The sequence below is a fragment of the Hemibagrus wyckioides genome, linkage group LG02, assembly GCF_019097595.1.
Source record: "Hemibagrus wyckioides isolate EC202008001 linkage group LG02, SWU_Hwy_1.0, whole genome shotgun sequence".
Lineage (NCBI taxonomy): Eukaryota > Metazoa > Chordata > Actinopteri > Siluriformes > Bagridae > Hemibagrus > Hemibagrus wyckioides.
The window spans coordinates 11,506,428-11,521,988 of NC_080711.1; the positions used below are offsets into that span (position 1 = coordinate 11,506,428).

The 15,561-nt window shown below is 38.3% G+C and overlaps 1 protein-coding gene across 4 annotated transcripts in view; it reads left to right on the forward strand.

Moving 5' to 3' along the window:
* The window catches only part of sdk2a (sidekick cell adhesion molecule 2a), a 148,009-nt gene that overhangs the window by 95,786 nt on the left and 36,662 nt on the right, over nucleotides 1-15,561 (forward strand). For all 4 annotated transcript variants that reach the window (XM_058375865.1, XM_058375856.1, XM_058375873.1 and 1 more), the window contains exons 10-15: nucleotides 1-18; nucleotides 550-717; nucleotides 1,787-1,889; nucleotides 2,495-2,671; nucleotides 2,932-3,068; nucleotides 5,614-5,761. The exon at nucleotides 1-18 is cut by the window's left edge and continues 99 nt beyond it. In XM_058375865.1, the coding sequence (XP_058231848.1) occupies nucleotides 1-18; nucleotides 550-717; nucleotides 1,787-1,889; nucleotides 2,495-2,671; nucleotides 2,932-3,068; nucleotides 5,614-5,761 (751 nt within the window). The remainder of the gene's footprint in view (nucleotides 19-549; nucleotides 718-1,786; nucleotides 1,890-2,494; nucleotides 2,672-2,931; nucleotides 3,069-5,613; nucleotides 5,762-15,561) is intronic.

A 15,561-nucleotide genomic window follows, 5' to 3' on the forward strand; every position in this document is an offset into this window, starting at 1 on the left:
CCATCACATGGCAGAAAGGTCACGCGCTAATCAGTCATCTCCTGTGCATTCACACACCTGCCTGAGCACACTTCTGACAAAAGGAGCTTTATCGGGTTGCCTTCTGGACCCAGATCCATCAGAGTCACAGCCGAGCCTGTGTGATTGTGGGATTGATTGTAGACTGCAGTGGCCTTTTGATAAACAGAGGAGACATCTGTTCTCTAATCTCTTGCATTAAAATGCCTAACACTCTCTTCTGCTCTTTCTTAGTCTCTTTCTATTGCTGTTCAGTGGTTTTTAATTCAGAACTAGATGAACTAACTTAGTGGAGATGGGAATTCGAGAGTACTGTACTGGGGGGGAAATGGGGAAAATCCAGAAGAGCAAAAAAAACCTTTTGTAATGTTTAGCAAAGTTCTTTTGACATTCTGGCTCCTGTCAATAAAATATCTGCTTGGAAGAAAAGCTGCAATCAGTCAAGTGTGCGTCAGTCACGATGTCTGGGTCTGTCGCTGTTGTGCTTTTGGTCTCTCTCTGTCTTACCTCTGCTTCCATCTTCCTGTGCAGGTGAGCGTGTGCTGGCAAGTGGCTCAGTGCAGCTGCCCCGCTTTACCCTGCTGGAGTCAGGCAGTTTATTGGTCAGTCCTGCTCACCTGTCAGATGCTGGCACCTACACCTGCATGGCGAGCAACTCCCGAGGCATTGATGAGGCCTCTGCCAACCTGCTGGTGTGGGGTAAGTGAGATTACATGAAGGGGAAGGAATCCAGGATTTTCAGATGCAAGAGCCCAATTAGTATACAGCTCTCTACTGTGGTGGGCTTCGAGCTCAAGTCTTCCAGCTAACATTATACTGTAGCTGCAGAAAGAATCATATTAAAATCACATCCTTGAATTGTTCTCAATGCAGCACCATTCAAGTGTGATTTTTCATATGTACAGAGGCAGCCATTATATACACATCAGCCATAATGTTAAAAGCACTGACAGGTGAAATGAACAACAGTGATGATCTCATTACAATGGCACCTGTCACAGGGGTATGACCTGTCACAGGTATATTAGACAGGAAGTGAAGTGTTGGAATCAAGTATAAGGATCTGAACCAGCTACACAATATTAAGCAAGTGCTTTTAAGGTTATGGCTGATGGGTGTATTAAGCAGAGCCATAAGCATAGTGGTTTAAAAAAATGGAAGGAACAGCATCTGAAAAGTTTGAGTGAATTTTAAAATGAACCCGATGTCCTAAACAAATGCTTAATATTGCATACTATTACATTCCCAATTACTAAACAGATGTTGAAATGTTGAAATGAGTGACTGAGTCATGGCTGCATGCGCCCTGCTCAAAACACACCAGTGATGCATTACGCATAGAGCGCATTTATCAACACCAATTTTCACCCACAAGTGGCTTATGAGCTACTATTTGTAGGAGAACAGAAGTAATTCCATGACTAATTATTTAACCAGCTGTTTGCTGATTTCTTTTGGGAGGACCTGCTGCACTTTTGGCATCCTAATATGGTTCATTTCTTGATACTAAATAGTTTTTGAACAGCATATAGGCAATTGTAATCCAAATGTGTCCAGAAAACAGTCGTTCAAAATAAAGATCTACATAGAAACTACTGTACAATGGTCTGCTGATGTAATGTGAGAATCTTATAAAAATAATAATTATACTCATGATTCAATTGGAATCAATTCTTAACCAAAAAATATCGTTTCATTAAGAATCATGCAGCTGTAGAACACAGTACAACAGAGTAACATGTATGTGTCATGGTGTGATTGTTTCCAGCTCGAACCCGCATAACCAATCCTCCACAGGACCAGAGCGTCATCAAAGGCACGAAGGCCACTATGACCTGCGGTGTGACCCATGACCCCAGTGTCACTGTCAGGTAACACCAATGTCTTTCTGTCCATACAACAACATCGCCATTTAAAACTCATTACAAGCCAGTCAGATTATCCACCTGCCATTTTGGTTCTGTGTCTCTTTCTCTCTTTGCCTCCCTCGCCCTCATCACTTCATCTCTGATTAATTGTAATTCACTCAATGTTGGCAGATCTTGATTACACTCCGTCTCATAAAACGTTGATTTAGCTGTCACCTGCAGATTGATTTGATCGAGAAAAACAGATGAATATGTAAACAGAGCAATAACTTTGAGTCAGACTTTAATTAAGCACAAGACACAGGAGATTAAACAGAGGAGCCGATGCAGCTGCAGTTTGTGTATGTGTGTGTGTGTGTAGTTGCATGGCCATATGTGTTAGGTTCATGTTTGTGTGTGTGTGTGTGTGTTAAAAAGGAAATTAAAAAGGAAAAAACCCAGCAGATGTAGGCCACACCCACTTCACCTTTGAATAAAAATACAGTACACTGTTTTGCATGCTAGTGTATTATTTAAATTTTATTTGTGTGACTGTGTTCATTATGTATACAGTTTTTAAAATGAATATACCAGCAGTTCATAGGATTGTATTCTGCTGTGTCCTCCAGGCACGGGTGGGAGAAAGGAGGCCTAGCCATTGAAGTGAATTCAAGCCCTCGGCTACGGGTGGACAGCAACGGCACCCTGCACATTGCTCAAACCTGGTCTGGAGACATTGGTACCTACACCTGCAGAGTAACCTCAGTAGGAGGCAACGACTCCCGCAGTGCTCACCTCAGAGTCAGGTCCTCTTCACTCTCTCTCTCTCTCTTACTGTTGCATGTAACATCCTCTGCTTTTTCTATATCAGTTTATGCTTCTTTACATTAAAGATTTCCTATATTCAGACTCTCTAAACTCTCTCAGCAAATATTTGGCCAGAATGTCTTTTCACCTCTGTCTATTCTGGTAAATATTGAAACTGTAGGTAATTGGACTCTGGGAGAGTGTCACAAATGGAGAGCAGTGTTTAATCCTATTTGTCTTCACCGTTTGCCCCTTACAGGCAGCTCCCCCATGCTCCAGAGAATCCAATTGCTACCTACAGCATCTCAGAGAAGCGCTCCATCAACCTCACATGGGCACAGGCCTTTGATGGCAACAGCCCTCTCATCCGCTACATCCTGGAGGTGTCGGAAAACAGTGAGTGGACAAGAGCAAATTTTGTACCGTTGTATGTATTTCTTTTGTTTGTACTGTATAGTAATAGTAAGTCAAGGTGAATGAACATTACATAGCTGCATGACTTGGTCAATTCTCTTGAGTGGTGGGAAAGTCAGCCAGCATAGTTGAACCAGCATTGATGCATTCGTTGATAGTGACTTCAAAGCAGGTTTGTACATCATTCTGGATAAGGGCATCTGCCAAAAGCCCCGTAAAATGTAAATGTAAATCATCTGTACTGAATTCCATTTTATTTATTTGTACTGAGTATAGATATTATCATGAAATATCATTACAGAAATCCGGTGACATGAGACAGAAACCCTTACGAAATCTATCTATCTATTCTAGGAAACATCAGATAGAGGGCTTATGTGCACTACAGTGTATAGCCTTTTCGAGAAAAAGCAAAGAGTACTACATTTTGTGAAATAATATGTAGTGTGCGATCATGTCGTGAAGTTGCAGGTCTGCTGTGTCTAAGCTGAATTTTCCATTGAAAATGGAATGGTTTTTGGGATAAACTGTTTTAAGCAAGTCCACATGAGATTATCCACAAATACAGAAGGTGAGTCACAAGTTCAGAAAGCTTCTGGGGAAGAAGCATGAGTAACAGAACGGGAGATGAGGTTCAGGATCAATCAGGCCAGAGGAGGAGGCACCTTATAGAACACCTTATAGATATAGATATAGAACACCTTAGTTGGTAGGAAGGCAACATACAGTGTGATCAGAGTGCAAGTACAGACTCTGGCAGTTCTATCTATGACAGCATAGAAAAAAAAACCCGGAAAGCCAGAAGGTACCACAGGCATGAGAGCAACCTGGAATATCGGAGTCTTACCGCTCCTCTGTCATCAAACCTGAGTGCAGGGGAGGGGGGTGACAGCATCCAGACTTCCCAGTTTACCAAACATTGTATGCAAATAAAGCCACCAGGTCTACCTGAGAGCTATTTTACAACATGCCTGACTAAGATTTTCTACCTCAAATTAAAATCCATCAATCCATTTTATGCTCTTTGCTGATTTCATTGTTCTAAGTTCAAATAAGTCGGCACCTTTTTAACAAAGCAGGCCAGGATGAACATTATAAACTAAAAGTTTGCACAGGGAACTGTGGGGCAAGCAGATTTAGTGCTTTATAGGTAATTTGTTATTTATTATTCTATAATCAAATCAAAAATTTGGAGTAGAAAAAAGCATTTTAATACTTTCTGTTTTTTAGTAAGGACTCTATCTGCTTTTGGAGTTAACTGAATTTTGTTTATACACATACTGGAACAGCAAGATGTTATAATAATAGAGGTTACTAGAGGTAACAAGTGCATGAACTGTTTCTGCTACATCGAGTAATAATGTTATAACTTAGCAATGTCCCTGAAATGGAAAAAGGCCATCCTAATTTTCTACATGAATATTAAACACAAGACTAGCATCAATACTCAGAGACTAAAGTGTTTGCCTGCTGTACTTGATGTAACTGAAAGGTAATCAAGAGTTGTTACATAATCAGCAGGCTCATAGGTCCTAATAGAGGTACTTCTGTCTTGTTGAAATGAAGTAGAAGGATACTCAGGGTAAATTGTGTAATGTCCTTTATTAAGTTGGTGTCTAGCATCTGGTTTGTCTGAAACATACAATATGGTGTTAACAGCATAGCTGAACTCTATATAACTTGTTTACGAATAAATGTACCCAGAGGTAGCATAACTGTGATCCCTGTGATCATTGTTCGCAAATAAGCCAGCTTTTCAATTTCTGAATAGATCTCTGTGTGTTAGAGGCATGAATTGGTGAATTGGTAGCAGAAAATCTTTACAGAAATTTGGATCTAAATGTAAAACTATAGATTAATATATAATGAGCAAGCCTGAGGCGACTGTGGCAAGGAAAAGCTCCCTGAGACAAGAACGGCACAGTGGCTTGTGCTTGTGTGCTGTGTGCGTATGACGGCTTGTATTCCTGCAAGACAATTTCCAGATCCTTTGTTTGCTTGTTTGTTCAAGGCTGCAGAAGCAGCAGCATGAATACACTTGTGGAAAACCTTGCACAGCTGGTTCATAGCTATTTGCAAGTGTCTGAAATTGGGGTATATTACCATACCATGTTGTCAGTGATTCTTTGTTATTTAGTTCTCCTGCCATTTGAAATATACAAAACCTTTAGAACTGCACTGTAAATAGATGACAGGTGGTGTCACTGATAATACTGACTCTGTTAAGCTAGAGGTAGAAGGTCTCCTTCACATCACTTCACTTCACTTCCATTTTTTTTTTTTTTTACATCTAAAATGTGTACACTGTTTTCCATGAATAAGGTCTCATTTAGATGAAGGTAAACACCTCGAGTGTATGGTCAGTGTTGTCTAGTACTGTATGAGGCTGTGCTGAGAGGTATGAAATATACCAGAATGTATTGCTGGTTGAAGTGCCTCAGACAATCCAAGCATACAAGAGATAACAATGCTGTTCTATCTGCTCCTCCTGCTGTGTAACTGATGATGTGCTTTCTGTCTGGGTCAGATGCTCCATGGACAGTGCTCTTGGCCAACATAGAGCCAGAGGCGACTAATGTGCTGGTGGGAGGCCTCATTCCTGCACGATCCTACCAATTCCGACTGTGTGCTGTCAATGACGTGGGCAAGGGCCAGTTCAGCAGGGAGACAGCAAGGTGAGTGGATGACATTCCAGTGAAGCTATACGGTGCAGGAAGTGCCCAAGCTTTTCAGACTTTCTTAAATTTGCTATAGATACACCAGATGTCAGAGGGCGGTGGAATTCAGGGTCTGATTTTTATTCCCCACAATGCACAAGGTAGAGAGTAATTCCACCAGGCAGAGCAAGAACATTCACCGTACTAAACTGGGTTTCTGAAAGGATTTCATTATGCAATTATGCAAAATGCGAAAAGTAAATACGGCAATAAAAATATAGGCCATAAGGGTGCCATTTGTATCACGGAAATAGTCGTCATGACTGGTAGAAGGGGTGTGTCAAAGTCAGTGCATCTTAGGAGAAGATAAGTGCTGTTCTTTTCATATTGTGACTCATTTCTTACAGATCAAAATGCTCTAAAGTTTGAGTGCTTTAGAGCGTGTGTTTCACCCGAGCGTAGAGTGCATAACACGGAAACTAAAAAAGAAAAGAAAACAGGGCCAAATGCCTGATGAAAGAATGAGAAAGCTTTCACATTTTGGGCTTGCTATACAGGCCAGCGGAGGTGCCATATCCAGCTGTAATGGCACGGCACGCACTTACCAGGATGTTCAAGCGTTCACAGAGATTTAGCTGCTTTTGACTGAGCCGTGTGGATCTGAGTGAGGATCTGAGTGTGCTGCAGCTTCAGAAAGAAAGAGACAGTCACTCCTTCAGATACACTGGTCTCGAGAGGACGGTGTTGACATCTACACAATCACACACAGATGCACACGCACGCACATCCACAGTGCCGTTTTACTGTTTTTCCTTCCTGTATCATTTTAGAAACAGCAGCAGTGACAAAAATGTCAACAAGCATAACCATAAGAACAATGGCTGGGGACAAACGTACAAATGACGTATATATACTGACTGATGACTGATAGAGAGATGGAGTGTATAGGAAAGGGGGAATATCCAAAAGATATTAGATGAGCGTATCAAGAGCCTGTGTATCAAGAACAGGATTTATAGATTTCAAGTTTCATAACATTTTTTAGTGTGCTTATTCTGTACCCAAAGTAATATACGCTCAAGACAGTGATGGCTGCATTCGGAGATGAGTTAAGCATGCACCCAGAATTTAATAAAGAAATCACACACATCACTATTCAGGCATCAGAATGAACTACAGATGATCAGACTGCTTGCTGCTAATTAATGTATGTATGTAAATCCCATATTGTTTGACTAAAACACATTTATTACTTCATCGCATATAATCATCACCATATATTTGATAATTGCTTGATTTAGTAGCAAAACCTGGCAACCTGGAAGTCACTGACTACACACAGGTAATTTTACTAATCTCACTGAGCCATGTAAGATACGTAAATATTGACATATCGATTAAACGTAAGCCGTCAACACTGAATACGGCCCTGAGGTCTTTAGGCATTCTTTTATTTTCCACACTAATTTATTCTCCCTGATGCATATCACGTTTAACATTTCCTGCAGATTTAAAGGCAATAATACTGCACTGAAGGATGTAAAGCGGTGTGTATAAAGATGGTTATATTTTAAAGAATGTGTGATGAAGTTGATGGCTGAGGTCCAGATTAAATTCATTGGCTTGATATCTAGGAGAAATCAATAGATTTTCTATTGTGAGTAAGGGTTTTTATTGCATTTAGTGGTTTAGATGCCATGTTGCTAGCTGACGTGTCTCCTGGTCGGCAAGGCGGCATGGAATAGCGGGATGCGGGAGCCCCAAAAGAAGATATAATGCAGCAGTGACTTCTTGCCCAGAATGTTTAATAGGTATGCTGTTCCTCGGAGCATATAAATAGTTATAGGGTGTGTAAATCCAATTGTACAAAATGAACTCCAGTGTTGGTCTTGTACAAGAATTGCTTGCAGCTTGCCAAAGATGATAATTAAGTCTGATAGTCATAAAGGAAATTATAAATGAATTTCTTTTATGTTTTTTTAAAGGGTTTATGACCTGTTCTGATTCCCAGTACTACATTTCTTAACAAACTGAGAGGATAATAACAGTGTTCAACATTGTTCTGTCAGATGTATTTAAGATCTATAATTCCTTTTTCAGTACATAACAAGATGTCTAGTGTTTCTGTTGTTCACAAAGCAGAAATGTTCCATATGGCAGTCCCTTCGCCTTCCCCTGAGTGAGAATGTGGAATTTGTGTTTTGTGGGATTTCCAGCAAGCTGTCAAGTTGGTGAGATTGTTACGCTCTGTATAAGACTGTGTGCCAAATGCCATAAATGTGAAGCAGTGAAACTGATGATAATGGTGCTAATGGATGAAAAGTCTGAGATCTTAATTTCTCTGATCTCTAAATGAGGTCTCTGATTGACTGAGATTAATTCAGGTGCTTCAAAGTGAGGTTGTTAAATTGCTAAAGTAACAGTGGAAATTTTTTTGGAGCTTCCATGTGCTTTTTAAATGGTTTGTAATATGATTTACAAAATTCATGGGGCTTAAAGGAGTCTCGGTCACTGGCCTATGTAGAGGTCAAGAAATATACTTTTTTTGCTTGTTACATTTATCAGAAACATGAGCAAACTCTGGTTCTTTGCTGTCTGATTATTAAATTATGTAAACAGTTACTCTTCCAGATGAGGAAGACATACAATTGTGAATAGTAATTAGGGAGATTTGTGTATCTGAAGTATTCAGTTGGATCGAGTTGCTGATTTAAAAGGAGTTAATGTGTGACTGATGGCTAAGTAAAAAGCATGAGAATTCTTTTGCATTTGAAGGTTTTAATCTCCAAACATCGTTACGATCTTAGTCATTCGTTAACTGACTAATTATTTGGGTGACTGCTAATTTGGTGTGTTGTTTAGCATTGGAAGATCTCGCTAATGGCTGAATAAATGAATCTGAGATAGTGAGATAGAGAGGCGTGAAGTCATTGTGCAGCATGGGTCATCACTTTGTGAGCTGTAAAAAAAATACAATCATTTTGTTTTGGGTTTATTTTTTTCTTCTAAATGCAATAGATTATTCTTTGAAGTGTTTCTCGCAGGACCTGTAAAATAAGTGGCATTAAGAATAAATGTTGTATTTCTTTTGATTAGGATTCATAGCCTTCTCTTCGTGAAATTGTGGTGGGTGGAAACAGTTTGATTAATTTGTGCTGATTTTAATTTGAGATTAGATTCAGAGAAATGAGTTTCTTGTAATAAGCATATATCTGCATTTAATTAGTCTTTGCTTAGGGAATGCAGAAGTTCCGGGTTATAGGTTTGGTGGAATGTGGGAATGCAGCATTTATAATAATTGGAGCTACAGTAGATGTGTGTTGCTTAATGCATGTGTCATGAAGTGTGGGTGTTTTTCTTGATGCTGATGATGGTAGAATTTTTTAAATGTGTATAAAGCAAATAAGCATAGGACAATATCTATAATATCTATAATATATAATATACAATAAAGTGCATTGGATAAGAGTAAGACTTAGACTGGAAGGTAGATTGGTGTGTGTGTCTGTGAGAGAGAGAGAGAGAGAGAGAGAGAGAGAGAGAGAGATGTACAGAGGAACCTAGAATAGCCGAGGGGTCACATTTTTATCACAGTATAATTGGCCAAAGTGTAATTTATCTACAGATATTACATCCTTCTTTCATGGTTTAATATCTTTATTACATCCTTCCTTTAGGCGCAGTTTTCCGATTTTTAATAGTCTTTTCCGTTTGTCCACTATTTCACAAGGAAATTGGCCATCAAAGCCTTAATCCGTTCCAATGAGTACGCTGCCTTTGCTGAAGATAAATTTTTTTGTGTTCAGATTTGGCAAAAAATAGATTGTTGACATTTACATTTTTCTTCTGCACATCATGTGATGGAATGTAATATCTGATTGTCTCCGTCTGTAATTTTAGTTACTGCTATAAATTCTTTTATCAACCTTATGTCATCTTTGGGTGAGTGCTTTAGAATACAGGAAAAGATAGAGAGAGTTTCTGGTGCTGCTTACCAGCAGATCTAATATTGTTTTTTCTTATTTTATTTCTCTCATTTTTCATTACAGGAGACAGTCGGGTCATAAAGGTGTTGAGGGAGTGCTGTAGCATCTTATTTTCGCTGGTTAATGATGTCATTTGTAGCTGACTATATTCAGGCTCTCGCACCATGCCTGGTATTCTTCATGTAACACCTCTATGAGAGAATCTTGTATCCAGAACAGACCATTTATTTCTAATTTCTGCCAGTCTTTTAGCACTAGGCATGTTGAATATATATACCTTTATTTTTGTATTCTCTTTTATTCTTATACGTAGCTTCATTTATAGTGGTATAAAATTTCCCAAACGTAACATATATATATATATATATATATACACATTTATATACATTATATATACATTATATATACATTTTAACATCTTTGATTATTTTGAATATGTATACATATTTGTATGTGACATACATGTTAATATTGCTTGCACTGAATAACCACTCCAGCTTATTCACACACATTGCATATCTTATACACATCCAGAAGATGTAAAATTGACACTAATTAGACAGCAAGTCAGAGCCAAAACATCCCCGTCCATCAGGTTATCAAGGTAAAATGTTATATGTCGTGATTTTATGCACAGCCATGTTAAACACACAGCTCTGGCTCTCTTAATTAAAGCCCCTCACCCATATCACTCCCATTCGTGATTATTATCAGAAGCTGTGTGTCAATGTGAAGACGCTGATCTTACTTTAAATATTATTCAATAAAGAGACCTTCCTATAGATATAAAGGCTACATGAAAAGTTTTTAAATCCAAATACTAACTGAATCTGGAAAACTGGAGTGTGTTCCTACATGTGTTGGGCTAAACTATTTGGACAAACGACACGTCAACCATCACAGCCGATGAAGTTCATCCCCACACTGTTGCCATAAATTAGGAAGCACATAATTGCATAGGGTGTTTTTTATGCTGTAGCTTTAAGATTTCCCTGTACTGGAACTACCGTACCCCAAACAGTTCCAGCATGACAATGCCACTGTGCACAAAGCAAGCTCCTTAAAGATATGCTATATATAAGAACTTCACTGGTCTGCACACAGCCCTGACATCTCAACCCCACTGGACATCTTTAGGATGAACTGCAATGATGGCTGTGCACCAGACCTCCTCACCCAACATCATTGTCTAATGCTCTTGAGGCTGAATGAGCACAAATCTCCACATCCAAGCTCCAAAGTCTAGTTGAAAGCCATCCCAGATGCATGTAGGCCCATTTGTGTGTGATGGTCAGGTGTCCACATATGTTAAGCCTTAGATAAATGATGGTAGATGGATGTGGAAATTTGTCCATTTGTTTATTTCTGAACATGCTAGTGACTCATGTCAGGATAGTGAAAAGGAGTAAAATAACATGCACCCTATTTATTTCTAATGAGGCTTGTTTGCATGTGACTCCCAGAAACATTTTTAAACTATTTACACACAGATTTCATTCTCTATATTTCATATATTAGAAAAAAAGAGGAGGTTGTGAGTTTCTTTCACCACTCTATTTGTAAATCATGTGACCCACTGTGGTGTTGTGGATACCAGTTTGCAAGTATGTGTTGGGGGGAAAAAATATATAAATGTAATTATAAAAATTAAAATAAATTATTCAGTACTAAATGATGTAAAAATAAAAAAATGTTTTTCTTGCAGCAGGAGGACATTATCCTGAATCTCAAACTGATGTAGTGAGCATGGAAAGAACTACAAGAGGAGAAAATGCTGATGCTGTTGTACTATAACTACGTAATTTTATTACTACAGTTAAACTTAAACCTATCCCTAAATACAGTAAATATTTTTTGGTTTTTGCTCTGGGACCAAGCATCTGTTCTAAGAGTGTCAAAAATTGTTCAAAGAGCTAAAAACATGCCAGTGATATATCACCCTGAGGAGTAGTTTGGAAACAGAGCAACTCAAGAGACACTTCAGAAAAAGGATGTCAAGCGACAGTTTAACAAGGGCTTGATGTGTGAATATTAATATTAATAATCCTCTGGTGTATTTGGCTATCAAAAAAACAAGCCCCAGTTGGACTTGAAGATGCACGAAATCATTCAATTATTTATTTAAATGTATTGGAGTTGTGTAATCTATGTGTACTGTGCTGAATTGAGGGTGGTCTTGGTCTGGTTTAAGCATATGCCAGTACATACTACTAATACTCATAAAAATGCTCTGATACCAACATCCTACATACTACATGATACTGTTACATGTTGCCTAATGTATGTTGACATGAAGATGATACAAAATGCCTGTGACTGGTACTTTATAAACCCAAAGAAAATATAAATAGAGCTGAATCAAATGTACTTTGACAAGTACTTATTGTATTGAGTGTTCTGAAAAAAATCTTTAGTCTACTTCCATTCTTAAATCTTCTAAATCAGACCAAGTGTTGTTATTAGGAATGATGATATATCCTCCCATTTTAAACCTGAATTTGACTCAGATGTATTCCTGCATCCATGCACTCTCTGGCCACTTGGAACACCTGTACATCTGCTCATTCATGCAATTATGCGATCAGCCAATCATGTAGCAGCAGTACTGTGCATGAAATCAGTCAAGAGCTTTAGTTAAAGTTCACATCAAACCTCAATGTGGGGGATAATGTGATCTCTGTGACATGGCTGTTGGTGACAGATGGGCTGGTTTAAGAATTTCAGAAGCTCCTGATCTCTTGGGATTTTCAGTCAAAACAACCTCTACACAATCTTTACACCGAATAGTGTGGAAAAAACTACCACACTATAGCTGCAACTCTGCAGGCAGAAAAGTCTTGCTGATGAGAGAGGTCAGAGAAGAATGGTCAGACTGGCCTGAGCTGACAGAAAAGCTCAAATGATCAGTCTTTACTGAGCCGAAATGCATCTTATAATGCACAGCACGTTCAAGTCTAAACAGCAGAAGATCATATCTTCCAACAACAGCCAAGAACAGGAATCGGTTGAAGATTTGAAGAAGATTTGATGATTTTATTGGCTTATTGGTTACTTACAATGAAAGAGCTGGGGTGTTCTTATTAAAGTGACCAGCGAGTGCATCTGTATAATATGTCTGACAAAAGTAGCTACCCACTGCAGCCCTTGGGAATGGAAGCCCTCTCTTTTTATATTAATCAAATCTCCACCATTCTGGCAGGCTTCACATGCGAGTGTGCTTAGAAAGCTGATCAGGACTAATGCAGTAAGCAGGTATCACCATCTCTCTTGCTTGTGTTATTAAACACCATATGGGGATTTTATTCATGCAGTTTGTCTTCATTCTGTCAAGTAGAGCCTATATGATATAGGAATATTCTCTGACATTTGTAATTTAGTTTGATAAGCTGTTTTCCTCAAGCTCCTTGTTTTGGTTATTAGTTTAATATAAACAGTACTTTGGCCAGTCTGGGCCTATTTATCTAAATATGACAATGAAGATAGAACTTTGTAGTGCACTGCTATAAAACCATATGAGAGTAATTGTGATTATTATAAAACACATGGATTGCAACACACCTAATTAGAGGCACAGAAATACTAATTAGACCACACTAATGCTCTTGTAGCTGCTTGAGCAAATTCATACACATGTCCCAATATCTAGTGGAAAGCCATCCCAGAGAAGTGGAGCTTCTTATAACAGCAAAGCTAGTATTCATGATCTAAAGCAAGTTAACAACAATAATAAGCTAATAAGATTATTTGCTGTTGACTAATTGGCTAATTTAGATCACACATAGGATGTTACACTACTATCTGTATTGAATAACATTAACTTCATAGGTATATTTTTTGCCAAAGTAGTACACGGTATATATAATTTCAGAGGGTTTGCATATAATGTATTAATAAATAAGGCTGCAAATAATGCAGCAAAACAACATGAAGAATTTATATTCTTCATAAAGTACTGCTGCTTTTTAATTTGGTCTTTTGTGTTTTTAGAATTACAGAATAATTTAGACAGGAAGGTCCTTACTAAGATTGTATAATTGTGTCTAATTGTGTCTTATTCTCTCTGAAGTCTCATTTGCATTTTTGTTCCCCGTGTTTGTCTGGCCTGGGTTACAAATAGCAGTCTACTTGCTATAAAAAGCAAGCTGAGAATTGAAGTTTTAGCTATAATCATTGAAATATTTAATGGCTAAAGCTAAGCCTAAAGGCTGAGTATATGACTGACATTTAATTTTAACTTGTAGTTTATTCTTACACGTTGTTGGTCACAATTGCTACTTGTTTAGGGATTTGAGGACGAGAGATCATTAAAATTATTTGAATTGTGATAATTGTATGTTTTCAAGCATCTTCTCAGTCCTGGTGTTATTTACTTTGTATATCAAGTTAACAACGTCCCTGATTCTAGGAAGATAATGTCACCTGTCACAAAAACACACATACACACACACACAAACCCAAAAGCTTTTTTTCCCTCACAAAGTTATCATTTATTGTTTTCCGGAAGTTTTTGGAAGTACTGAGGGTTCAGCATAGTCGCAAGCTGTTGTATGAATAAATAGAGGTGCTACATTTACTTCTGCTATGTTATTACATCCAGAACTTACCAGAACTAATACTGCCAAAAAGACCTTGGAAGAACAATAGAGAAAGAAAGAACTAATCCATAGACATGTCCATAAGATGTGTTATTTATTTAAGTGGCTGGACAAACAAAAACTCAAGCTGTGTCTGGATTTCAGTTTGTTTTCAAATCTCAGTAATGAGACTGAAGCTTTTGTATGGAAGCATGTAAAGATTGACAGCTTTGAGAAAGCAGGTATTCAGTCCTACAGCGTAACTTGGTTACTTTAATAAGGCTAAGGAATGATATGGAGTTTGCGTTGTGACACAGTCCTAGTCTTCACTGTTTTGTCTCTGAAAATTTACTAAACCTATTTTTCCAATGTGTGACAAAAGATGACCAGCAAGTTAAATTAGCACTGGTGCAACATTGTTTTATGCTACGAACAACTAAGCTTTAATATTAGCTAGCTAGTCTACATTTGTAACACCTCCATCATCATCATCATCATCAATTATTTAGTTAAATTTTAATGAAAAGCTGGAGGCGGCATGGTGGATTAGTGGTTAGCACATTTGCCTTACACCTCCAGTGTCCTGGATTTGAGTCTCGCTCCCACTCACTGTGTGTGTGGAGTTTGCATGTTCTCCCTGTGCTTGGTGGGTTTCTGTCCAATGACATTCTTTTAGGCTGATTGGAGTCTCTAAATTGCCCGTAGTTTGTGATTGAGTGTGTGTGTGCCCTGCGATGGGTTTGGCACTCCGTCCTGCCCTGATGCCCTCCTTGATGACTTCTGAGATAGGCACAGGCTTCCCGTGACCCGAGTATAGATCAGATAAGCGGTACAGGAAATGAAATGAAAAAAATAAATAAAAAACCTGAAGATTAACTTACCAAATTGCCAAAAATCTTCCACCAGGTTGACCAGCTCAGCCTGTGCTTAAGCATGAATCTGGATTTTTCAGCATGGTATACTATACATTATATATATTGTTAGTGCTGGAGCACCTGTTTTTTGTTTTGTATTGTTTTTATTTGTTTTTAGCAGGCGTACCAGGGCTAATGGATGGAATTCTGATTAGCAGTAAATTGCTTTGTAAATTGCTTAGAAATCAGTAGCCGGTGCTTTATGAAAGAAATGATTGAAAGTATGCAAAAAATGAATTTGAATAGATTTGCTTCACCTTTTGTATATTGTTTATTTGATTGCATTTACTATGTGAAAGCAGGTTATATATAAATCAGGTGGAGGAAGCTTTCCTCCAAGCATA